Raw genomic sequence first — 26,680 nt, forward strand, 5'->3', positions numbered from 1 at the left:
CGCTGAAATAATCAAGGAAACAAGTTAATTTTGGACGTTGGTCTTACTCATAATTGGTTGCATATGTACAGTACAGTATAAAACCGGTAATTGATGCTAAAGGAGGGTCAACCAGATATTAAAACTAATGTATATTGTGAAATATACTATAATCTACCATGTGCACGGGTTTCATTAACACTGAGATAGCAGAACCCCAAAACATTGGGGTGGCCTAATACTTTTGGCCAAGGCTGTATATACATGTAAGGTATAAGTTAGAGGTATTAAGCCCACTAAGAAATAGAAGTATCCGGAGGCACTTCTGGTAATCACCTCAGTAAGTATGGTCCTTGGTATAAGGTATACAGCAGCAGGTAATTTAAGAGGTAAACTGTGGTTTAATGTATATATAGATTATAAGAAAATGGAGGAAAAACAACAAATAAAAGTGTATCTGTTGTGCTAAAAAGCCATTATTTAATTAATTAAGCAAGGTGAGAGTAAGAGGAGGTTTACAGCTGTTTCTGTGTACCAAATGGTAGACATCATCAGAACGAAGAAGGCAGAGATAGACAAAGAGGGGAATAGAGCGAAAGATAGACGGAGAAATCAGAAAAAAAAAAGTCCAATGATTTGAAAGTCTTACATTTTAGTTGTGTTCAAAGTTCATTAAGTTCGTTGTGAGATAGTTGAAGAATAGAGGATGGTTGAATCTGAAGTCTCGTAGTTAGTTATTAGCATGACTTCCACATGTCTGCGTGTTTAGCTTGTTGACCGGTGGTGTAATCTGAGGGAGTTATCCTTAATTATGGATAGCCAGTGTGGTTAATAGGAGCTAAGTGTCACTAACTTATAGGTTGTGGGTAATTTGTATATTTGCAGAGGAAGCTGAAAATGAGGGTAAAATTTATATCTAGTAAGAGTGTGATTAAGCACATAAATACAAAGTATCGGAATAATATTTATGCCTGAGGAGGGCAATGAAAAGGTAAAGAAAAAGATAGAGGAGGAAATTAATGTGTAAAAGAGTTGGTAGTTCTCAACAGGAAAGAATTATAGGGAGAAGGTAGGCTAGCGTAGAAAGTAGCTTTGGTGTATTAGTTATTTGTTGATAATGTGTGTTGGGGTAGGGTTGTGTAAGACATGTATTTTACTTATTTATAATGTGGGTTGGATATGTGTAAGCTACTTAGGTTAGGGAAGATTAAAGGGAGGTAATAGGCTGATAATTAGGTCTGCAAATAATGTTTAAGCTACAAGATAGTAGTGTTTACAGGAATGAGTGCGTTTAACGAAACTTAGAGAATACGAATCTGCCTTTATGCAGACAAAAAATATTATTTTCATATTTCTATATATATACATGTATCATCATCATCATCATCGTTTAAGGTCTGCTTTCCTTGCTAACATGGGTTGGACGATTTGACTGAGGACTGGCAAGCCAGAAGGCTGCACCAGGCTCCAATCTGATCTGGTAGAGTTTCTACAGCTGGATGCCCTTCCAAATGCCAACCACTCCAAGAGTGTAATGGGTGCTTTTACGTGCCACCGGCACGAGGGCCAGTCACACAGTACTGGCAACGGCCACGCTCAAAAAGGTGTTTTTTACATGCCACCTGCACGGGAGCCAGTCCAGCGGTACTGGCAACGACCTCGCTCAAATGATTTTCTAACATACCACCAGCACAAGTGCTAGAAGGCAACGCTGGTAATGATTACGCTCAAATGGTGCTATTTACAGGCCACTAGCACAGAAGCCAGACAGCTGCTCTGGCAATGAACACACGCGACAGTGCTGTTAGTGCTCCACTGGTGTGGTGTCAGTCATCAAGTATGGTTCAATTACGATTCCACTTGCCCCAACAGGTCTTTGCAAGCAGAGTTTAGTGTCCAATGAAGGAGATGTTGGCATGGGTGCCAGTCATCAAATTCAGTTCGATTTCAATTTCAGATTTCAAATTTCAAATTCCAAAATCACTTGCCTCAACAGGTCTTCGCAAGCAGGATTTTTAGTGTCCAATGGAGTAAAGATATGGATTAGTGAGCTGGCTACACTTCTGGCAGAGATCATAGATTATATTCTCACTTGCCTTGCTGGGTCTTCTCACGTATTGCATATTTTCAAAGGTCCCGGTCACTGGTCATTGCCTCAGTGAGGCCTAAAGTTTGAAGGTCGGGCTTCACCACCTCATCCTGGGTCTACCTCTTCCACAGGTTCCCTCGACTGCTAGGGTGTGGCACTTTTTCACACAGCTATCCTTATCCATTCTTGCCACATATCCATACCAGTACAATCGTCTCTCTTGTACACCACAACTTATGCTTCTTAGGTCTAACTTTTCTCTCAAGGTACTTACACTCTGTCAAGTATGCACACTTACCTTACACATACATTGGAGCATACTGGCTTCGTTTCTTGCAAGCTTACGCATGTCCTCAGCAGTCACAGCCCATGTTTCACTGCCATGTAGCATGGCTGTTCGTACGCATGCGTCATACAGTCTGCCTTTTACTCTGAAAGGCCTTTGTCACCAGCAGAGGTAAGAGCTCTCTAAACTTTGCCCAGGCTATTCTTATTCTAGCAGCTACACTTTCAGTGCACCCTCTTCCGTTACAAACTTGGTCACCTAGACAGTGGAAGCTATCAACTACTTCTAGTTTTTCACCTGGAGTGTGGTAAAGGTTGTTTTCTGCACATTCTCAGTGTTTATTGCTCCTGAGCATTTGCCACATACAAAAAGTATCTTGCTAGTTTTCTACAGATCGAGCAGGAGTCATCTACCTGGAAGGGTCTGTGTTTTGTCTACCTTCCTACTTATTAGGAGTTTGGTTTTAGCTAGGTTGACTCTAAGGCCCTTCGATTCCAGTCCTTGCTTCCACACCTGAAACTTCTCTAGTTCTGATAATGATTCAGCAATTAGTGCAAGGTCATCAGCATAGAGGAGCTCCCAGGGGCATCCTGTCTTGAATTCCTCTGTTATAGCCTGGAGGACTATGATAAATAGGAGGGGGCTGAGGACAGAACCTTGGTGGACCCCTACCTCCACCTGGAATTCTTTGTTGTACTCATTGCCAACCCTCACCTTACTGACAGCGTCTCTGTACATGGCTCACACAGCTCTCACTAACCATTCTTCTATCCCTAGTTTCCTCACTGACCACCACATAAGGGAGCGGGGGACCCTGTCAAGGAATTTCTCCATGTCAACAAAAGCCAGGTACAGAGGTTCATCTTTGGCTAGGTATTTCTCCTGCAGCTGTCTTACCAGAAATATAGCATCAGTGGTGCTTTTTCCTGGAACGAACCCAAACTGCATCTCATCTAAACTGACTCTCTCCCTAATTTGTTGGGCTATGACCCTCTCCGTGACCTTCATCACCTGGTCCAACAACTTGATACCTCTGTAATTGTTTGTGTCTAGAGCGTCACCTTTACCTTTGTAGCAGTTGACTATGGTGCTGCTACACCAGTCATTGTGTATAACGCCTTCGTGTATCACCTGATTAACTATGCAGGTCATTAGGCTATAGCTGACACTGCCAGATATTTTGAGCATCTCTGCAGTGCTTCCTGATGGGCCAGGGGCTTTCCCTGTCTTCATACTCTTGATCGCTTTATCTACTAAGGTACTGTCAATTAGGATGGCTGGTCCCTCTGTTGGGTCGATATGCGGCAGACTCTCTTTCTCCCATTCATTCTCTTTATTGAGCAGCCTTTCATAGTGGCATATCTAGACCTCTCTCTTTGCAGCCATGTTTAGTGCAAGTGAGCCATCATCCAAGTGGACACATTTCTCACCTATGACATCATGATTCTCTCTCACACACTGTCTTGCAACACAAAATACTTCAAGTCTTTGGTCCTCATGGCGCAGAACATTGGCAAATCTTTTCTTATCTGCTTCCCCTCTGGCTAAGTAAACCTGTCTCCTAGCTTCCCTTCTGGCAGTCTGATACAATTCTCTGCTACCTCCGTTCTTCCAGTCCTTCAAAGCCTGTATCTTTTGTCTAATAGCCCTGTCAACCAAATTGTTCCACCACCATGTTACTTTGGGTCGAGAGGGGACTTTACACCAGCCACAGATCTGGTTGGTGTCTCTCAGCAGGTTGTCCTGTAGAAACCTCCAATTGTCTTCTACGTTGTGTGATGCTATATCCCCTTCTATTTCGTCAAATGTTTTGAGTAATATGTCTCTAAATCTTTGTCCATTTGCAGGATCTTTAAGCTTCCAAACCCTTCTCCTCCAAGCTGGTCTACTTCTGGGCATCCATTTTGCCTTGATCCTGAAGTCGCTAACTACTAACCTGTATTGAGGGGTACATTCTTCGCCAGGGAAGGTTTTGGCATTTATAAGCCGCCCTCTTTCCCTATTTCTGGCGAGGATGTAGTCGATTTAGCTAGTGTGTCTGCTGGAACGGTAGGTGACTAGGTGACAGGCAGGTTTCCTGAAGTTGGTATTGCAAACCATAAGATCGTTTGCATCACAGAACTCCAGCAGTCTGGTTCCCTCCTCATTGTGGGAACCGAAGCCGAAGCCTCCATGTACGCCATGGAAGCCCCCTGCATGTCGTCCAACATGACCATTGAAATCACCAGCCACAATGATGAAACATTGCAGTGGGACCATTTAATCCATTTGTTTGTCTTTCTATTATTATATCACACTATGCTAAAAGTTCTCCTCTATTTTAGATACCCTTGGATTTGTGGATTACCAAACACCAGTGAACTTCCTTTCATTGATGAACTGTTCACTAACAGAATAGATTATTTATCTGTTGTGATGCTATCTAGTCATCAAGTGTGGTCTGCTTCACTTTGCTGTGCCTCAATCTTTAAACAGATCATTGTGTGTGTGTGCGCACGTGCATGTGTGCATGCATGCGTATGTACATGTGTGTGTATGTATGTATGGTTGCATGTGTATGTGGGGAGCTGTTTGTGTTTCCTTGTCTTGACATGTGATAGTTTTTAGTGTCACTATCATCCAGTGTCATCTATTACAGTTTTCCACGAAAATATGCCCAGTCAGGTAGAAATATTACCTTGCTTGGAAACAAGCAAGGGTTGGTGGTAGAAAGGCACCCAGCTGTAGAAAATCTGCCTGAATGAATTTCCATTAGGTCCATGAAAGCATGGAAGTGAGACTGTTAAAACAATGATGATGATGATGACAATTATGATGATCGTGGTGGTGATGATGATGATATCATATCAGCTTCCCTTCACTACAGATGACTAGCTTTGTATCATTACTGTTGTTGTTTACTCTGATTGAGCTGGCCAATGATCAAACGTAGTCCAGCAGTGACATCCTGATTTATGTTCAGATAAAATATATTTGGTGTTATATTATCCAATTTTGTTTAAGATGGTAGGGTGTGGGTTTTGAGATATTTAGTTGTTATTTCTAATAGAGCAAGTGATTTGGTTTGTTGCTATTTTGTTTTTGTTATTGTCTTTATTGTTGATAGAAAAGGAGAGACAGGCCTCATTTAGAAACGATGCACCAAAACTTTTCTCTTTGTCTGAAATATCAGAATCTTCTCACAATAATATACCAATATAAGAAGTGTTGCATGCCAAATGTTTACCTGTCCCCTCTCTCTTGAACTTGATTAAACAAACCAATGATCAAAGGCGTTCCAGACATGATCCCACCATCATCTTATCAAACAATTTATTTAGGAATGTGTACATTACTCAATATGTTCTTATTCTTTTTGTAAGCATGTGTGATTTGAGGGAGATTTGACAACTATTTCTAGCACATTGAGTGACTCCTATCCAGTTGTCATTGCTGCTGCTGCAGATGATGACGGTGAGGAGGGGTTTTGTGATAGGGAGGGGGATGTTGTGGTGATGGTGGGTACTGTGGTGCTAACATTTGCAGTGGTAACAACAATTGTAGTAATGACAGTGGTTGTGGTGGTGTTGAATATGATGGTGAAGGTGGTAGTACTACAACTGCTATTATTGCTGCAGTTGCCATTGCTGTTTTTGTTACTTTTTGTTGTTGCTGTTCTCATATGTCTGCACCAAAAACACCAAGTTGTAAGAACTACACTCTGGATGTTATTGCTGCTACTAATGATGATGGTGGTGGTGGTGGTGGTGGTGGTGGTGATGGCGATGATGATGATGATGGCAAAAATGGTGATAGTGATGGTGGTAGTGGTAATGGTGGTTCTTGTGTTGTCAGTTGCAGCAGCAGTTGCTGCTGTATTTATCACTGTTGCCATATGTTTAAATCAAAGATCTAACAGCTTCTGAAAGTTCCAACTGAACATTAATCACTGAATTGTATGTTTTCATTCTATCTGTCCCTTCCCCAACCTACACTCTTGGTTTACTTGAATGACTCTTTTTACTTTAGCTACAAACCGTGGAACTGTACATCTGTTTTTATTGCAATTTTGGAATGTGAAACGGTCATTAACAGCCAATAACAAGGACTGAAGTAAATAGCCAGTGAGAGGAAGAAAAGAAGGAGGAGAAAGAAAAGAAGGAGGGGAAAGAAAAGAAGGAGGAGAAAGAAATAATGCAAAAAGAGAGGAAAAGAAGAAAAGCAAAACAAAAGATCCATCGTTAGGATTTATAGTAGAGAGATTAAAGATGGCAAGCGCTGAGATAGACAAGCATTGAGGCAAGGTTAGAGGTTGGTTACAGTGTAGCTTCTGCTACTAGTCAAGTGGAACGGTGAATCATTCTGAGACTGTAGTAAAAATTTGGTGATGGCAGTGGCAATGTTTGAGTCATCAAAACTGAAGACCATTTAGTTAGAATGACATCAAAAAGAATTAAGTTTCGATTGCAGTATGAATGTGAAATGGAAGTGAAGCAAAACAGATGCACTTTATCAGTGTAAGGACTAGGAGAATAAAGTGATTAGAATTTTCAGGAAACAGATGGTTTTCACTCTTTCAGTGATCAAATTCCTATGATGGGTGTGTAAGTTTGCAGTAAGATTGCATTTATAACTTGATAGCAAAGGCACTTTGGTTACAACCCCCCCCCAAACCCCAGAAGCATGAATGTCTCAATTTTCCCATTTCTATTTCCATGTAAATTATAATTATCACAGTTATGTACAAACTTACTTGAGCCAGCAAGGGAGTCTATATTTGGCTACTTACTCTACTAGAAATAGCCACCAAATCTCTCTCAAATCAGAACTTATTACATTAAAAAGGAGGCAGAAAATACATTGGCTAATGTGGTCCTGGATGCATACTGCCTAAAGATACAGGATAGTCATAGCTGAAACAGGCCTGCTCTGTAAGGCCGGACCTGGAGTGAAACATAATATTAGCAAATTATATTAGATATGAAAGCCCTAAATGATTGAGTCAATAGTGTGTTGGTCTACAAGCTGAAGAGTTGGTGACTCATATCACAATAAACTCATAGTCAAGTAACACAACACTTAACTTTTGTTGGTTCTGGTCACTGAACTGTAAATACTAAACTGTAAATGTGATTGTAAATTGTTACCATGGCATATGTTATAGCTCACTATTGTAAGCAGTGGGAGCATTGTAATTCAGTAATGATTTTTTTAGCTTATGATGCTGGGCACAGCCTCCTCTGGACCTTGAGAAAAAAAGCAACAAAAAGTGGCTCAAGGAGTCAAACTGAAAGTCCATTGCTCAGCCTTGCCAGAAGATCTGGATTCTGGTTCTGAATGTGAGTTCTACATAATAGTAGGCATTTAACATTCTGTTCTGTGTTTAAAACCACATATGCAGATAAAAGAATCCTGATCTTCAACTTCCAACACCCAACAATAAAAGACTAAATGACTGATGTTTGACTAAATAGAAATTTATAGTAATTAACAAGTTAGTACAGTTTGTCACTAATTAGTTACATTACTAGACTATTAGTTTTTAATTAGAAAATCTACAAGTTACTAATTAGAAAACCAGGTTATTAGTTACTAATTAGTATGTCAGGCTATTAGTTGCTAACTATAGTATAGTGTACTACTACTAAATAATTTGTTACTATACAAAACTATTTGTTACTTAATTATTACTTACTAGCTAGTCAGTATACCAGATGATAAGTTACTAATTAGTTACTAATTTGTTTAGTGGTGATGATAGAGGCTGGATGCATAACTCACCTCTAACCTGAAACTTAGCAAAAGCATCATCTGATACTCACCCCTACTGCTTCAACACCTTCTCACTTATCTATCACTCTTTCCCTACCCACTTTCTACACCTTGCCTATATGACATCCTTTTGTCATAGAGAAAAGGTGACACTCACTTTTTCCCTCAAGCTGCTCTTCAATTCCTTAACACTTTTGCATTTTGTAATCCTTTACCCTTTCCCCATTCACCCTCTTCTCACTCTCTATCCCTACACCTTTATCAGATCTTTGTGGTTTTCATCACTGTTTACAATTTTGTTCCAAATGTTTTCAAATTTGGTATAGAGATTAAGTTTGGTAAACTGATTATGAAAATGAAATTCATTTTTCCTATAAATCCATAATTAAAAAGTTATTGGCCTTTAAAATTTACAAAATTTGGGTATTTTAGCCAATCAGTAGCAAGTATTTTAAACGTTACCACGGTGAAGAAGTCTGTTTCTATAGTAACCAAAGCAAAAAAGCACCGCATGTTCCATAGTTCATTGAGAATAGTTCTGTTTCCATAGTAACCAAAGATGCTGAACATGCACACAAGGAGTGTAACCACTACTTGTTCTATTATTATTTTTTCATAAAAAGATGGGACTCACACTTAACAAATTGAAAGTACCTGGGCATGGTTGACTGTTATATTTGTGAATTTATGTGGAGGAGATACAAGAAAGATTTATTTTATAAAATCCTACAGTGTATTGCAAACATTTTTCTTGAATTTTTTTAACTGTTTTTAAAATGTTTTGACTGTTATTTCTAGCAACTCCTGTTGGTTGTTCGTAGCTTTTAAATATTTAATTTGCTCGCATAGCTAGTTTAATGTTTTGACATACTGATGTCACCCACCCCCCATCCCTTTATGCAAGAGGCAGTGAATGAGCTGTTTTTTTCTGATTGGCAGAAAATTCTGAAAATTATCAAACTTTGAACACCTGTAACATTTTTGCAAACTTTTTCTGGAATAAATGAATAACAAATTCGGATTCAGTGGCAAAAACTACATCTATATAATGCATTAAAAGAATTTTTTAAAGATAATTGTAAACAATGATGAAAACCACAAAGATCCTCTTTATCTACAAAATTGCCGACTTTGTGTAAAAATTTGAAATCAATTTCAAAGGTTGAGTCCAAACAGCAGAAACAAGTTACTTAGGATAAACCAATGAGGTTTATCCTTAGTACACAGTTGCTCAGCCTGCTTGAAATAGCAACCAAACTACCCTAGCATTTTGAATAAGGAGGGACATGTCAGGGAATGTAGTCCCCAGTATGCAAAAAGACAGGATAGACATAGCTTTTTATCATGTCTCTTAATGAAGGATTAAATAATAACAACACCTTACTGCTGTAATTAGGATAATATTGAAAGTGACTGGTATTTCATTAGTTTCAAAAGTTCAGTTCCTCCTATGGGTCTGGGAAAAGCTACTCTAATGTTCAGGCTCAGTCCAGGAACATCCAATTCTTTTAATTCCCCTTAGTATTAACTCTGAATTGTGATTTTGATTACTGGGGAAGGTTTAGGGGATAAACTTCAAAATCCAGCTCAGAACTAGAGTCTCTAAGATAGAACTGGACTGTTCACTGTGTTCTACCTACTCCTGCAATCACTTACCCTTCTTTTGGACCATACCAATATTGTGGAGAAGCAGGGCTGCTTCATAGGCAACACAACACATCTCGTCTTCCATACCACACTCACCAAACCAAAGAAAACATTCTAAGATGCAACTCTGTTTATAGGAGGTTGAGTAACTATGTAGAGGTTCCTTCATTTCTGACAATACATCTTTATCTTTTAGTTGTTTCAGTAATTTGACTGTGGCCATGCTGGGGCACCACCTCGAAGGCTGTTTTGGTCAAACAAATTGACACTAGGATTTATTTATTGTTTAAAACCTAATATTTATTCTATCGGTCTCTTTTGCCAAACGTCTAAGTTATTGGGGCAAAATCACACCAATACTGGTTGTGTGGGACAAAGATACACACACACACACACACACACATTTATATATACAATGTGGCATTCTTTCAATTTCCATCCACCAAATCCATTCACAAGACTTTGGTCGGTCAGAGGCTATAATAGAAAATACTTGTCCATGATGCCATGCAGTGGGACTGAACCCAGAACACAGTGGTTCGAAAGCAAGCTTCTCACCACACAGCCATATATATTTGAAACTCCGAGTATTATAATGACAACTTTTTACTGTTTGTTCTAAATCATAACACACACACACACACACATATATGTGCACAGAGTGTTAGGTGTGGTGTACAGAAATTGAATATTGAGTAAAAAAGTCGTCAGAATTTTGGAATAATATTTATTCTATTAGTGCTTCTCAAACTTGTCAAATAAAATTTTATGAATGTACAAACAGCTTGTTCATTTTATATAAAACAGATGTTTTTTGGGGGTTTTGTTTAGAAGAGAACATTGTTTTTGTTTTCTTAGGTTAGGTTCCATGACAATGGAGATGGATAGATAGAAAGAAAGAAAGAATAATAGCTAGCTAGATAGATAGATAGATAGATAGTCAGACAGATAGGTAGAGAGAGAGAGAGAGAGAGAGAGAGAGAGAGAGAGAGAAGGGGTATTCCCCTTCCTATTGACCATTCAGTTATTTATTTATTTAGTTCTTTACTATTGTATTGGAATGGGTTTAAGGATGGTGACCTCTTCAAAAAAACAAAAAACAAAAAAAAAACAGATGCAGAGGTTGGGGGGTTGGCCATCACTGAAAGTCATTTTGCTTTCTTTCTCTCTTCCCCTTTTTCCTTCTTTTTTCGCCCTCTTTCTTTTTCTCCTCTGAGTTATATTTAGAATACAAAATGTACTGTCTCCCCTACCAAACATTCAATTTTGGAGGGAATTTTTTGATGAAATGTAGTTCTCCATGAAAAAACATTAGTATAATATTTGCAAATTAACAATCTAAAAAATAGATAAATTAATTAAATAAAATTAAAAGGGGTAAAGGTGGTGCATTATACGAATAATTTTAGAGGTATCAAGTTGTTGAATCAGATAATGAAAGTCACGGAGAGGGTCATAGCCCAACTAATTAGGGAGAGAGTCAGTCTAGATGAGATGCAGTTTTGGTTTGTGCCAGGGAAAAGCACCACTGATGCTATATTTCTGGTAAGACAGCTGCAGGAGAAATACCTACGTACAGATAAACCTCTGTAACTGTCTTTTGGTGACATGGAGAAAGCCTTTGACAGGGTCTCCAACCCCTTATCTGGTGGTCAATGTAGAAATTAAGGATAGATGAGTGGTTCGTGAGAGCTGTACAAGGATGTTTGTCAGTAAGGTGAGGGTGGGCAACGAGTACAATCAAGAATTCCGAGTAGGGATAGGGGTCCACCAAGGATCAGTCCTCAGCCCCATCTTATTTATCATAGTCCTCCAGGAAATATTAGAGGAATTTCAAGACAGGTTGTCCCTGGGAGCTCCTCTATGCTGATGACCTTGCTCTAATAGCTGAGTCACTATCAGAACTAGAAGAGAAGTTTCAGGTGTGAAAGCAAGCTCTAGAATCAAAGGGCCTTCAAGTCAATCTAGCAAAAACCGAAGACTTAACAAGTAGGAAGGCAGACAAACCCCAAATCCCTTCAAGTAGATAGCCCTGCTCGATCTGTAGAAAAGGCATAGGTAGAAACTCCATAAGATGTACCTGGTGTAAGCTATAGACACATAAGAGGTGCAATATCAAAGGAAGGCTAACTGTAAAATTGTTTGTATCTCTGGCAAATGCTCAAGGGCAATAAACACTAAGAATGTGCAGAAAACGGCTTCCATCACATCCCAGGGGGAAAAACTACAAGTAGTTTATAGTTTCTGTTACCTAGGTGACCAAGTCAGTTGTGGGAGTGGATATTCTGAGAGTGTAGCCGCTAGAATAAGAAAAACCTGGGGAAAGTTCAGAGAGCTTCTACCTCTGCTGGTAACAAAAGGCCTCTCACTCAGAGTGAAAAGTAGACTGTATGACGCATATGTGTGAACAGCCATGCTACATAGCAGGGAAACATGGGCTGTGACTGCTGAGGACATGCGCAAGCTTGCAAGGAATGACGCTAGTATGCTCCGCTAGATGTGTAATGTCAGTGTGCATAGATGACAGAGTGTAAGTGCCCTGAGAGAAAAGTTGGACATAAGAAGCATAAGATGCGGTGCACAAGAGAGATGATTGTGCTGGTAGAGTCATGTGTTGTATATGGATGAAGACAGCTGTGTGATGAAGTGTCACACTCTAGCAGTAGAGGGAACTTGTGGAAGAGGTAGACCCAGGAAAACCTGAGATGACGTGGTGAAGCACAACCTTCAAACGTTGGACCTCACTGAGGCAATGACAAGTGACCGAGACCTTTGGAGATATGCTGTGTGGCATGTAAAAAGCACCATTCAAGCATGGCTGATACCAGTAGCACCTGGCTGGCCCTCATGTCAGTGGCACGTAAAAAACACCCACTACACTCTCAGAGTGGTTGGCGTTAGGAAGAGCATGCAGCTGTAGAAACATTGCCAGATCAGATTGGAGCCTGTGCAGCCTTCTGGCTTGCCAACCCTCAGTCAAACCGTCCAATCCATGCCAGCATGGAGAGCGGACGTTAAATGACAACAATGATGATGATGATGATGATATATATATATATATAGTATATATATATAGTATATATATATGTGTGTGTGTGTGTGTGTGTGTGTATATACAGGTGCAGGAGTGGTTGTGTGGTAGGAAGCTTGCTTCCCAATCACTTGGGCCTACGAAAACCTTGTGAGTGGATTCGGTAGACGGAAACTGAAAGAAGCCCGTCGTATATATGTGTGTGTGTGTGTGTAAATTATTTGCATTATTTACATTTGATGGATGTCTGTCCTTATCTTGTTTGTTGTCAACACAACGTTTCGACTGATATACCTTCCAGCCTTCTTCAGGTGTCTTGGGAAAATTTCAAACTCGGAATCTTGGGGTTAGTAGCCCACGCTCTTAACCACTACGCCATATGCCCAGGTTTGAAATTTCCCCAAGACACCTGATGAAAGCTGGAGGGTATATCTGTTGAAATGTTGTGTTAACAACAAACAAGATGAGGACAAATATCTGTCAAATGTAAATAATGTAAATAATGTAATGATTCCTCATCTCTTAAATATAGAAGTGTAATATATATATATATATGTATATGTATGTATTTATGTGTCTGTGTTTGTCCCCCTCCCCCCATCGCTTGACAACCGATATTGTTGTGTTTATGTCCCCGTAACTTAGCAGTTCGGCTAGAGAGACCAATAGAATAAGTATTAGGCTTACAAAGAATAAGTCCTGGGGTCAGTTTCTTCGACTAAAGTTGGTGCTCCAGCATGGCCACAGTCAAATAACTGAAACAAAGAAAATAAAAGAATATAAATATATATAAATAAATATATATATATATATATATATATATATATATATATATATATATATATAGAGAGAGAGAGAGAGAGAGAGAGAGAGAGATGGAGAGAGAGAAACAGACAGACAGACAGATATCAACAGGATAGAATTACTAGCTCAAGCCTTCCTGGTCCAAACACATTCACTACCCCCACCACCCCTGTCACCACTATCATTGCTATACCGTGTCTGTTTTGTTACCCTCATAAATCAGAATTTTTATATTTGAACTTGTATCATCTAGTCCAATACTGTGTAGGTTGCTGCAATGTTGATACCAAATGGTGTTTCTTTCCGGAATATTTTTTTCACAGCATATTTGAAACATTTCCTTTGGTCTCTTTGAAATCAACAAGAATGATGAAATTGCTTTCAGCAAAGTGAATATTGATTTGATTTCTTCACACAACTTAAACCATGATCATGCTGTGTGTTTTGTGAGGCAAAACATAGGTCAGCCTGACCTTTTATCCCTTTAGTTTTAATAACCTATTCAAGTTCTAATTTGGGTTCCTGGTTGTAGCTATTTCACTTCACTTATGATGATATCCTACAGAAAAGCACTAACATCAAACAATCTCATTCCTTTTCCATAAATAAATTTGAAACCTTTAACTTTCTTCCGTAAGAAAAGTCATTATCAGACATTATCATCATCAGTTTATTGTGTATTTTGCCAAGCTTGCTCAGGCTGGGCAGCTCTGTAGTATGATGTATCACTACTCCTCATGGTCATCCTATGTCATCACCTCAGAGTTGCTAATACTTTCAGACCAGACTTTTTCATTCCCTTCTACACAATCTTTGGTTTTCTTCCCTTTAGTTTTCACCACAGTGTCTTCACCCAATATGTACTGTTCATTCATATTACATGTTCCTGTCAACTATCCTGAACATATCTCCGAAGGCTTTAATGTCATCAGAACACTTGTACCAGAAATGCTTAAAAGAAAGCACCTTTTCAGTCTTGGCAAACTAACAACTTTGTTAATGAGTGTTGTACTGTTGAGTGTTTTGCATTGTTATAGCTAACTGACAAGTGTGTGTGTGTGTGTGTGTGTGTGTGTGTGTGTGTGTGTGTTCATGTATAAAACGATACAGGTGTTAGATACATGTAAATACTAGGTAGTGATGGGAAAAATACAAATTCACAACCTGAATTCAAATGGATTTTCTTTTTCACTTGCTTAACTGATAAACAAGCTATCAGGTAAATATGCTGTTCAATGAATGTGTTGCCAGGTGAGTATGTTACCAAATAAACATGTTACCAAATAAGCATATTACAAGATGAACATATTGCCAAGTGAACATATTACCATGTGACTATATTATACAATGAACAGATCAGTATGTTACTTGGTAAACACGTTAGCAGATGAACATGTTTCCCAGTGAAAAGATTACCAAGTGAACAAGTTACCAGGCAGACATTTTACTGAGTGGATATGTCACTAGGTGAACATGTTATAATATGAATATATTTATAGATGAAAGTCTTACCAGGTAAGCATATTACCATGTGTGTATTTTGCCAGAATGTATGCATGGTTTTATTCCTATCAATATTTGTGTTGCTTCTTTTCATTCTCAAATCGTTGTTTGGAAATCTTCAATATTGCTTATATCAAAATTCTTACAGTAAATTGTAATTTGGATATAGAAAAAAAGATATATACAAAAATATAAAAATACCTCATAAAGCTTATGGGGGTAACACATTAAGTTAGGTACATGTGTTGTTTAACCTCAGATATAAAAAACAGATAAACTTTATCTTCATTCAGTAATGGGATTGACTGATGATTTTACATGCTAGGCTTTTACCCAGTGAAGAATGTACCACTCAATATAGTCTGTAGATTAGAGTTAAATATAAGACTAAAAGACAAAAAATATTCTGGAGAGGAAAGGTGTGAAAACAGAAACCTCTTTTTGTTCAAGTCTATTATAGATGGCATATGTTATGAAGAGGGGGAGATAGAGACCTGTAACATTAACAAATGAGAGTTTTCACAAAAGAACCCGCTGAAAGCCACAGATAGATCTGTAGCTGGAGCGAGGTTCCAGTTAGAGGAAAGGTAACATGAAAGTAAAGTACAACAGTGGATAAAGCCATAAAAGCAAAAAGATTGACCTCAAAAGAATGGAAGAAAGAAAACAGCAAAAAGCAACATGATGTTGCTAGAAGAGAAGTAATTTTACACATGTGTCAGTGTTCTTCATTGAAAAATCAGAGGTGTGTGGTATTCTGGATTACAAAATAGAGTATCAGTGTGAATCAAGATTTTGTTGAGGAAAAGTGAGATCAAAATGATAACAGTGCACATACCTTCACTGATGGTGAGAAGAAAGAGACTTAGAAATCATTGAAAGTAGAAAATGTATGGAAGAAAGAGGATCTACTCAAAGCAAATCCAACAGAGGGACTTGTTACTAAGGGAGACTGTCATATGGTTGTATCCAAGTCAAATGGAACTTGTACCCAAATGTTAGGAGCAGTCTTAAACATATCTTGGAGAACTCATTCCACCAAGAATCAGCTGTATGGGGATCTCCCGCCTATTTCTACCATCGTAAGACTAGCAAAAACTAAAGTTTTATTAAAAGAAGACAGTAATTTGCAGCCATCAGGAAAGCAGCCATGTCTAATATGACATTTTCTTCCAGTGAGGGTCATCTGGTTTTACCTAATAGATCCATAGGGTTATGTTATTACATACACCTACAGCATCACAGATCTTTATTACATATGAATGTGAATACAACATAAGCTATGGTGCACCTAAAACACCTATCAAGATAAAACTAATACATAACTCCTTTCATTTAATTTGTTTATTCTATACTCTGTATTTTGTATTTTATGTAAATATACAAAATTAAGCCAACTTATGTCTATCTGTCATTATAAATACACACACACACACACACACACACACACACACACAGGTATAAAAGAAGATACAGAAAGCAGTGATAAGTCAAGTAAAGAAAAACAATAATGATAACCAAAAGTACATGCATAGTTTTCAGCATAAAACACATGAACAACAAAAGAGTTATAAAGAAAAAAAGGGTGAACAGACATATAAGAAGCAATGTTGGCAAATTTTAGGAAACATAGAATCTGTGATGGATACAGTGTCCTGACAGCTAGCAACCAATGTAGGTACCGTATTTTATGCATCAACAATTCATTGTCATCATTTTATATAAATGCGTGCATGTGTATATATATACACATACAAATGTATACACATATATATAATATATATTTATATATACAGATATATACAAATATACATATGTATAAACATGCACATATGGATATGTGCATATCCCTATGTATATATTTTTCTTTCATTTTCATAACAGCATGAAATATTTCTTATCTTGTTCTTCCATCTTAATCTCTTCTTACTGGAAGTTTCAGGCCTCTTCCGGAAAGGGCAAGACTTCATAACTTCAAGTATTTTGTAGTATGTTATTTTCTTTATCCAAATCATTTAACTAACAATAATAAGAAATTTCCCATGAATTTTAGTAATATATCATCATCATTGTCGTTTAACGTCCGCTTCTATGCTGGCATGGGTCGGACAGTTTGACTGAGGACTGGCGAGCCAGAAGGCTGCACCAGGCTCCAATCTGATCTGGCAAAGTTTCTACAGTTGGATGCCCTTCTTAACACCAACCACCCCAAGAGTGTAGCTGGTGCTTTTACTCGCCACCAGCACGAAGGCCAGTCAGGCGGTACTGGCAACAACTACACTCAAAGGTGTTTTTTACGTACCACCTGCACAGGAGCCAGTCCGGCGGTACTGGCAACGACCTCGCTCGAATGTTGTTTTTCATGTGCCAGTAAGGCAATGCTAGCAACAATCATGCTCAAATAGTGCTTTTTACGTGCCACTGGCACAGGAGCCAGTCAGCGGCCCTGGCAACGATCATGCTCGGATGGTGCTTTTAACATTCCACTGGCATTAATATATATATAGGTATCAGGTCATCCTATAAGTTCTGTCTGAATTTTGAATAAAGAAAACAAGTGATCAAATGTTATATTTAATTGAAATTTAATCATCAATGTACTTTCCCTGATTATTTATGACTTTCTTCCATCTATTTACAAGCTTTTTAATCCCATCAATGGGATCTTTTGGTTTCAAAGCGATGAACTCTAAAATGTCAGTTTCAACCTCCTCCTGGCTTACAAAAGTTATGTCCCCCAAATGATTCTGTAAACTACAAAACAAATGGTAATCTGAAGGAGCAAGGTTGGGAGAATAAGACGGATGAGGAATTTTTTCTCAACCAAGCTCTTCGATCTTCTGTGATGTGATCTTTGCAGTGTGGGGTCGCGCATTGTCCTGATGAAACATCACTCCTTTTAGATTCAGTAAAGCTGACTGTACACTTGAGCATTGATTATTGCATTAGGTGGTAACAATTCAAAGTGAATTACTTTTTTGCAATCCCACCAGATAGAGAGAAGAACCTTTTTCCCATGAAGTTCCCTTCTCGGTTGTGGTTGAGCTTTTTTCCTTTTTACCAAGCCACTGTTTACGACATTTAACATTTTGATAGAAGATCCATTTTTCGTCACTAGTCACAAGTCTATCCAAAAAGGGTGAAATGAGTTCGCAAGAATGGAAAGAAGAGCAGATGTCAACTCAGGATTTGCAGTTGTTTTCGGACAATTCATGAGGTACTCATTTTCCAAGTTTAGGAACCTTTCCAAGTTGTTGAAGATGATGATGAACAGTTGTATGATTTGAACTAAGCTTTATTGACAATTCTTCAACTGATAATGCAGGATTTTCTTCAAGTAATGTCTCAAGGAGCTTATCATGAAACTCAACTGGACGTCCTGTTCGATCTTCATCTTCAAGGCTGAAATCTCCACTTCTGAATTTTGCAAACCATCTTCTGCAAGTTCTTTCATTCAAGCATTCTTTCCCATAAACTAAGTGTATGTTTCGAGTCACTTTGACTGCAGAGTTTCCTTTTTTTGTACTCATAAAGCATTGTGTGCCTCAAATGCTCTTTGGATACTTCCATGTTAGAAAGGGTTTTAATCAAAGAAATTTTAATTCTATTATTCTGAAAAATAATATTTAATTAGTTTAAATGTACACAAATGCATGAAAATATTTTTTAATTCCATTAAACATACTAAAATACTATTAAATTTCATTCAATTTTAAAAAAGGTAAAATTGGACGGAACTTATGGGATGACCTGATATATAAGGGTATTACAGTTTCTGCTTTTACTACAGACCTTTTAACTTCTTGACTTCTTGATATTGAAATATTATTTTGAATATATTCCACATCAAAAGCTCATTTTAGTTCAGATACTGAAAGTCCAAGGAGTGACAGATTTCTACAAAATTCTAAGTCTGGGGATACCAGCCTACAAGTCATACCTTATCCAAAAATGGATGAAATATTTGAGATTAGGTATATTTATCTATATATTTCACTGTGGATTTACCAAGATTTATATGAGGGAAAACGAGAAAATTCAAAATCACTTGAAAGACTCTTATCTAACTACACCTGCATGAAAATATTTAAGAAGATGACAAATTGATTCAAAGGGAAAACAATTCAAGAAGTATTTACTTCCTAAGGAAATATCTGCATTATTTACAGACAAGTAGTTACATAGGAAAGAAAACATATACATACACATATCTGATGTAAATAGAGAGGGGGGATGGGGAGAGGCAAAGAAAGTGAATCAGACAGTATAACATGCATAACGAGAGAGACAGATTTATGGTCAGACATAAATTTTGGAGGTAGAATAATTCAAACTGGACAAAAAAAAAAAAAAATACACTACTAAAGTAAAAGATTATTCATTAGAATGTATCAGTACAATTTTGTCTTCCTCATACTTACCTTGTGTTTCAAATTTTTCAGTGGAGCAGCTAATTTGTAAGTTGTTCAGTTTTATTATTTTAATTTTTCTTCTATGACATTTCTCTCTCCGTACACCTACATAGATACACTTATGCATGCATGTATGCACACACACACACACATGCACACATATATTCTCTTCTACTTTTAATTATTTGAAATTTGCATGTTGAACTTGAGAAAGTCTTGCATATTTTTAGTGTTCTGGTTACATGTCATATTTCTAACATGAGGGTTAGCTAGTTGATTTCTTTTCCTGAAAACCCCAGCTTATCCAGATTGTCACTTAGGCATTTACTCATGAAACCAAGAGCATCAATAATTATTGGTATAAATGTAATTTTATAATCTGGGTATAGAAGCTGGAGGTTTTAAAGCAGTCATCCATAGTCATCATATTATGTATGTGTGTGTGTATGTATGTATGTATGTATGTATGTATGTAAGCATGTATGAATGTATGTATTATATAGATAGATTGGTATATATACATATTACAAATATGTGAGTGTGTGTATTCTCTCTCTCTCTCGATATATATATATATATATATATATATATTTATTTATTTATTTATGTGTTTCAGCCAAGTGGCTGCGGTCATGCTGGTGCACATATATTCTTTTATTTGTCTCAGTCAACTGACTGTGGTCATGCTGGAGCACTGCCTTTTGTTGAACAAAGTAACCCTCCTTGCAAGCCTAATACTTATTCTAATGGTTTCTTTTGCTGAACCGCTAAGTCATGGGGACGTAAACACACCAACATCGACTGTCAAGTGATGATGGGGGGGACAAACACAGACACACAAAAATATACATATATAAATATATACAACGGGCTTCTTTCAGTTTCTATCTACCAAATCCACTCACAAGCTTTTGGTTGGCCTGAGCCTATAGTAGAAAACACTTGCCCCAAGGTGCCATGCAGTGGGACTGAACCCAGAACCATGTGGTTGGTAAGCAAGCTACTTACCACACATCCATTCCTGTGCCTTCATGCATATATATATATATATATATATATATATATATATATATGTGTGTGTATATATATATATATATATATATATATATATATATATATATATATATATATATACATATATATATACATACATATATATATATATATATATATATATATATATATATATATATATATATATATATATGTATATATATATATATATATGTATATATATATATATATATATATGTATATATATATATATATATATATATATATATATATATTGACCGAGACCTTTGGAAATGTGCTGTGCGTGAGAAGACCCGGCAAGCCAAGTAAGATCGTTGCCAGTGCCCCTGGACTGGCACTTGTGCGGGTGGCACATGAGATGCACCATTTTGAGCGTGGCCGTTGCCAGTACCGCCTGACTGGCTCCCGTAGGATTTTCGAGTGAGATCGTTGCCAGTGCCCCTGGACTGGCTTGTGCGGGTGGCACATAAAAGACACCATTTCGAGCGTGGCCGTTTTCGTGCGGGTGACACGTAAAAGCACCCACTACACTCTCTGAGTGGTTGGCGTTAGGAAGGGCATCCAGCTGTAGAAACTCTGCCAAATCAGATTGGAGCCTGGTGTTGCCATCCGGTTTCACCAGTCCTCAGTCAAATCGTCCAACCCATGCTAGCATGGAAAGCGGACGTTAAACGATGATGATGATGATATATATATATATGATGATATATATATATATATATATATCATATATATATATATATATATATATATATATATATATATATATGCATGTATGTATGTATGTAGGTATGTGTGTGTGTGTATATATATATATATATATATATATATATGCATGTATGTATGTGTGTGTATATATATATATATATATATATATATATATATGTTAAATCTCTGAACGAGGTGTTAACAGTAACTGCACGATAAAGTGAAGTATATTTGCCATTTAAATGTGGCTGACCCCTAAGGGTGGATGTTACTGTTGCTTTTAGCCCCAGGAGAACATATATATATATATATATATATATATTTGGAAAAAAGTCAAGGTGTGGGTTCGAGGATCTCGAACCCACAAGAGTAAAGAAGAGAGACAGAGACAGGCAGAAACAAGGAAAATGCCCCTTGTATTTGAATACTATGCAAATATTCTTTTAAAAAATTTTCTTTTAATTTTTCCAAAATTTAATTGTGTCCCATACTTACAGTTGAAAAAGTCTCAATGACTGAAATCAGTACTGAAATGTATTTTATAAAATTATTTTAGCATTTTCTGCTTTGACTTTTTTTTCCATGTATATCAACTCGTGTGTTCCTTTTCAACCTTCTACATATATATACACATACACATATATTGCAGCCATGGCTGATGCCAGTGTTGCATGTCCAGCCTATCTATGAGTACCCCTGATGCATTGGGCAATATGACATACTTCAGAAGACCTGTTGAGTCAAGTAAAATCAAAATCATAGCTGTAGCCAGTGCCCCCTGACTGGCTCTCATTCCTGTGGCACATAAAAAGCACCATCTGAATATGGTCAATGCCAGGTCTGCCTGACTGGCTCCCATGCTGGTGGCACGTAGGCTGTTAACAGTACACCTTGCTGGTGGCACATAAAAAGCACCATCTAAACTCCCATGTCAGTGGCACATAAAAAGCACTACCTGAATGTGATCGATGCCAGGCCTGCCTGACTGACTCCTGTGCTAGTGGCATGTAAAAAGCTACCAGTGGCTAGCATGTATAAAATAGTCAATAGACAAAATATTTTTGTATAAAAATAGTGTACATTTAAACACAAAACAGGTGACCATAACAGGACGCCTTACATGCTAGAAGGAATAGTCAAAGTCCAAACCATGGTTAAGAGCAATTTTGAAGAGAATGAAAAATAAAAACATTTACAATATTCACCTCCCATACCTAGGTCTTGAACTTTAGTTAACAAATAGAACAATTTGACAGGCAAAGTTCTCTTCATCGGGAGCGCCACAAGTTAACATATAATTAGGAGACCAAATTGCACATGTCTCATCTTCATATATTATAATTTTTCAAATCCATCGTGCAAGCACAGTTTTAGTTGGCAGCAAGTAAAAATATTGACTTACGTCAAAAATTGCTAAAGTTATATTAAGAAAATATACAGGATAGGAAAAATTATAGAAATTTTTCTACCAGTGGATAGCATGTATAAATAGTCAATAATGAGTTTTAGTTCGAGCAAAATAGTTATTTTTAACTCTGTAGGGGGGGAAAATAAGGAGTCTATAGTAAGGTGGAAGAAAGAGAGAAAATGGTATTGTCAAGCGCTAGAACGTCTCTAAATAGTGCACTTTAATTAGGTATGAGAGTGTAGGAGTGTGTAAACTTCTGCTTCTTTCGTTCTTATCTGTGCTAAAGTCCTTGTGTAACCATTGCTCTTCAGCACAGCTGTGATTATATTGTTTGGGTTATCTCCTTCAGCACAATGCCAGGCTCTCAAAAGCAATGCCAATTCCATGCTCCTCCAGTTTCTGGTCATTTTTATGGATATTTTATTTATTTACTTTTTAATTTAATGGTCTGATGGGAGATAGTAAAGAAATAAAGAAAGTGTGTCTATATATTTAGAGAGACTGAGAGGCTGATAGAAATGAGGGAAAGAGAGAGAGAGAGAGAGAGAAAGAGAAAGAGAGAGAGAGAGAGAAAGAGAAAGGGAGAGAGGGAGTATGTATTTATAATAGAGGTTGAGGGTTTGAGAGAAGAGAGACTGTGTTGGAGAGAAGTGAAAAAATAGAGAGGTGGGAGAAAGAGTCACACACTCTCTCTCTCTCTCTCTCTCTCTATATATATATATATATATATATATATATATATTCGGTTATAATGTCTTACGTTTAAGCTGGTTCCCATACATTTCCCTGAAGAGAAGTTTACATTTTTAACATCGCCGATTCCTATGGATCGCATAAGTTGTAATTCTTCAAAACATATGTCGGAAATAAAAGTATGCAGTTAAAATATGCGTTTTACTCCATTCATTAAATTTATATATATATATATATATATACACATATACACATATACACATACATATATATATACATATAGGCGATCTTTCGATACCAATCCTCCTTTTTGCTTCAGCGTTTGTTTACACCAATTCGGCAATTTCCGTAAGAGGGAAAGTACGTTAGTCAGCGACAGCTCTGATCTGTTAGGTAGCAGACAGCAGGGACCCCTAACCCTAACCCTCCCTTCCCCCTCCTTTCCCCCTCTCTTAAGAATACATGCCAGTTTTCTCTCCCAGGGAGTGTGAAAGAGATAGATAGAGAGAGAGAGAAAGCAAGAGATAAGTGACGTGTTTTTAAGAGAGTGTGAAAGAGATAGAGAGAGAAAGCGTTAGGATTAGGGTTAGGGTTAGGGGTCCCTGCTGTCTGCTACCTAACAGATCAGAGCTGTCGCTGACTAACGTCCTTTCCCTCTTACGGAAATTGCCGAATTGATGTAAACAAAGCTACGTGGGTCGTTGACACTCAGAGAATTAGTATCGAAAGAATGCCCCAGAGGGTTTTTCTTTAGATGTGTCGTGTTGTGTTTCACTCAAAAGTTATTCAAATTGTGATTTTTTTTTTCGATAGAAAATCGCAGTTATTTTAGAAACTTCGTAAAATCCACGTGTTGTGATTTGCAATGTTTATACTTCGTACATTCGCAAAAGATTCTTCCTGCTTAATATATTTCACTTTATATGTCCTCAATTGTATTCTTTATCACTCAGGAAGACATTCAACGCTTTTTTGTGTTTTCTTTTTTTTTTAATAGAAACCACAAGTTTTTAGAAACTTCTTAACGATTTTCTTGGCGCTTAGAAAGACACGTGCTGATTAGAGGCCGCCATATTTACATATATATATATATATATATAAATATATATATATACTAGCAGTATAGCCTGGCTTTGCAGTTGGCACCAGGACTATATTTGCAAATATAGTCCTGGTGCCAACTGCAAAGCCAGAAATGTAGTCTACAAAATAAGCTGTATGGATGGTGAGTGTAAAAACGGAAACACGACATACATAGGTGAAACGGCAAGAAGTTTGGCTGAGCATGTAATCGAACATTGGAGGGACTATAATAATCAAAAACAAACCTCGGTGCTCTACCAGTATGCCAAAGAACAACATGGTGGTGTACTGGACAGAATTAGCATAGAAATCCTGTCTAGACACCCCGGTGACGCATCGTTGCGACAAATACAGGAGTCGGTCCTCATAACTGAAACGCAACCAATTTTGAACACCAAATACACGTAGATGAGGGCCTTACAATTGCCCATGGTTGCATGTGTTGTTCACACATATGATGCGGAATATGAACGTAAATAAATAAATTAAAATTAAAAAAGTCTCTATCTGATCTGATATAAACGAAATTGTTACAAACACACATATGGACGCACACGAACGCATAAGTGCGTGCACACATATGAGCGTGCACACATACGAGCTTGCACACACTCACATGCTCATACCGAACAGTTTCGAAACAACGCCAGATCATACATTCAAAATAAATGGAAGTGGGGAGACAAGTTACTGAAGAGATTGCAAGAGTGCAATGAAATAATTTAACAAAAATACTATATAAATTAATAAAGGACTGAACCAGTGCGTGTGTTTATTACCGGCATAATGCCTCTCTCAAGGTTTAATTGTATTTCTTTCAACACACGTATCCGCATCAAGAATCTTGCACACGAAATACACATACGAAATGTACATATATATTAATTTAGTATATTTTAATGATAATAATGATAATTATTATCAAATACTACAGCTTTTCTTCTGAGCCTGTCTAGCTATGTGATGTGTAGAACTTAGTTTGCACAAGGCCTGTGCTCAATGTCCATCTTGCACACCTGTTATTGCCCTCCCACCCTCCAACACCACCATTTTAATTCGTACATTAACAATTTCACCTGGCTACTCCTACACTTCTTGTGCTGTGTATGTGAATGCATATTTTGATTATACCCTTATGCCTTCATACAAGCACCTTGATGAGTGTTGTATACAGTTAAAAGGACCTCATATATAAATATTTAGACATATAATACTTAAACTGTCTTATGTAACCACCCTATTCTCACACCCACTTGTTGGCTCTTGCTCTACATGTTGGACTAGGTGGGAGAAACTGTGATTCACTGAATAAACTATGTATCAAAACTCTATTCTAGCTGGCAAGTGTTTCTGCAGATCTTATTTCTTTCAAGTGATGACAAAATTTCCACGACTACTTTACCACTACCACTCCCAAGTACTCAATCACAGGGTCGCTAGCATCAATGTTAGTACAATGAAAGGAAGGAGTGGGGAGATTAGTGAAATGTTGGAGCGACGCCATGTTGTGTGTAATGTGCAAAAAGTAAGATGGAGAGAAGCCTCAACTAGATTCCTCATAGGAAAGAGACAGAGATTCAAATTCTTCAGGGTCAGCAGGAAGGATGGAGTGGGTGGAGTAGGCATACTGTTAGCAGAAAAGTGGGTAGATAAGGTAATTGAGGTAGTCAGAGTATGTGATAAGGTAATGAAGATGACAGTTATCATAGATAAATTAACAGTTACATTTATATCTGTCTATGCTCCTCAGTCTGGGCTGATTGAAAGACCAAGTCTATGAGATCCTTTTGCAAACCATTTCAATGACAAATGACAGAGACTTTGTTATTGTGGCTGGTGACTTCAATGGACATGTTGGACAGCACCTTCATAGATTCCAGAGAGTGCATGGGTGCTATGGTTTTCAACCTAGAATGGAGGAGGGAACAAGGCTGCTGGAGCTCTGTGAGGCAAATGATCTCATGATCTACAACACTAACTTCAAAAAACCAGCCAGCCAGCTAGCCACCTAATTACTCATCAGTCTGGTGAGCACATAGGCCAGATTGACCACTTTCTCACCAGGCAACAAGATAGATGGATGCTTAAAAAATGCAAAATCTTTTCTAAGTGAAGAGTGTACAACCTAACATAGGTTATTAGTTAGTAACTTCAGAATTAGAGCTAAAATGACTCAGAGAAATAAGCCAATCTGGAAAAGAAGACTATGGAAGCTCAAAGACCCAGCAAACAAACAAAAATTTAGAGATTT

At 37.6% G+C, this 26,680-nt stretch overlaps 1 protein-coding gene and 1 long non-coding RNA gene across 8 annotated transcripts in view; one reads left to right on the forward strand and one right to left on the reverse strand.

The window, feature by feature from the left end:
* Nucleotides 1–742: 742 nt before the first annotated feature.
* LOC128248040 (uncharacterized) lies at nucleotides 743–24,811 on the reverse strand. Its single transcript, XR_016242270.1, has 3 exons — nucleotides 24,675–24,811; nucleotides 13,471–13,538; nucleotides 743–870 (listed from the first exon to the last, which is right to left on the reverse strand). It is a non-coding gene; the product is annotated as an uncharacterized LOC128248040 (long non-coding RNA).
* LOC106879572 (uncharacterized) overlaps nucleotides 19,366–26,680 on the forward strand; it is a 650,101-nt gene continuing 642,786 nt past the window's right edge. For all 7 annotated transcript variants that reach the window (XR_016242266.1, XR_016242267.1, XR_016242268.1 and 4 more), the window contains exon 1: nucleotides 19,366–19,547. Coding sequence is in view for 2 of the 7 variants with exons in the window: in XM_089353939.1 (XP_089210065.1) it covers nucleotides 19,477–19,547 (71 nt within the window). In the remaining 5 variants the exon portion in view is untranslated. The remainder of the gene's footprint in view (nucleotides 19,548–26,680) is intronic.

This window comes from Octopus bimaculoides, chromosome 6, assembly GCF_046866305.1.
Source record: "Octopus bimaculoides isolate indiv1 chromosome 6, ASM4686630v1, whole genome shotgun sequence".
NCBI lineage: Eukaryota > Metazoa > Mollusca > Cephalopoda > Octopoda > Octopodidae > Octopus > Octopus bimaculoides.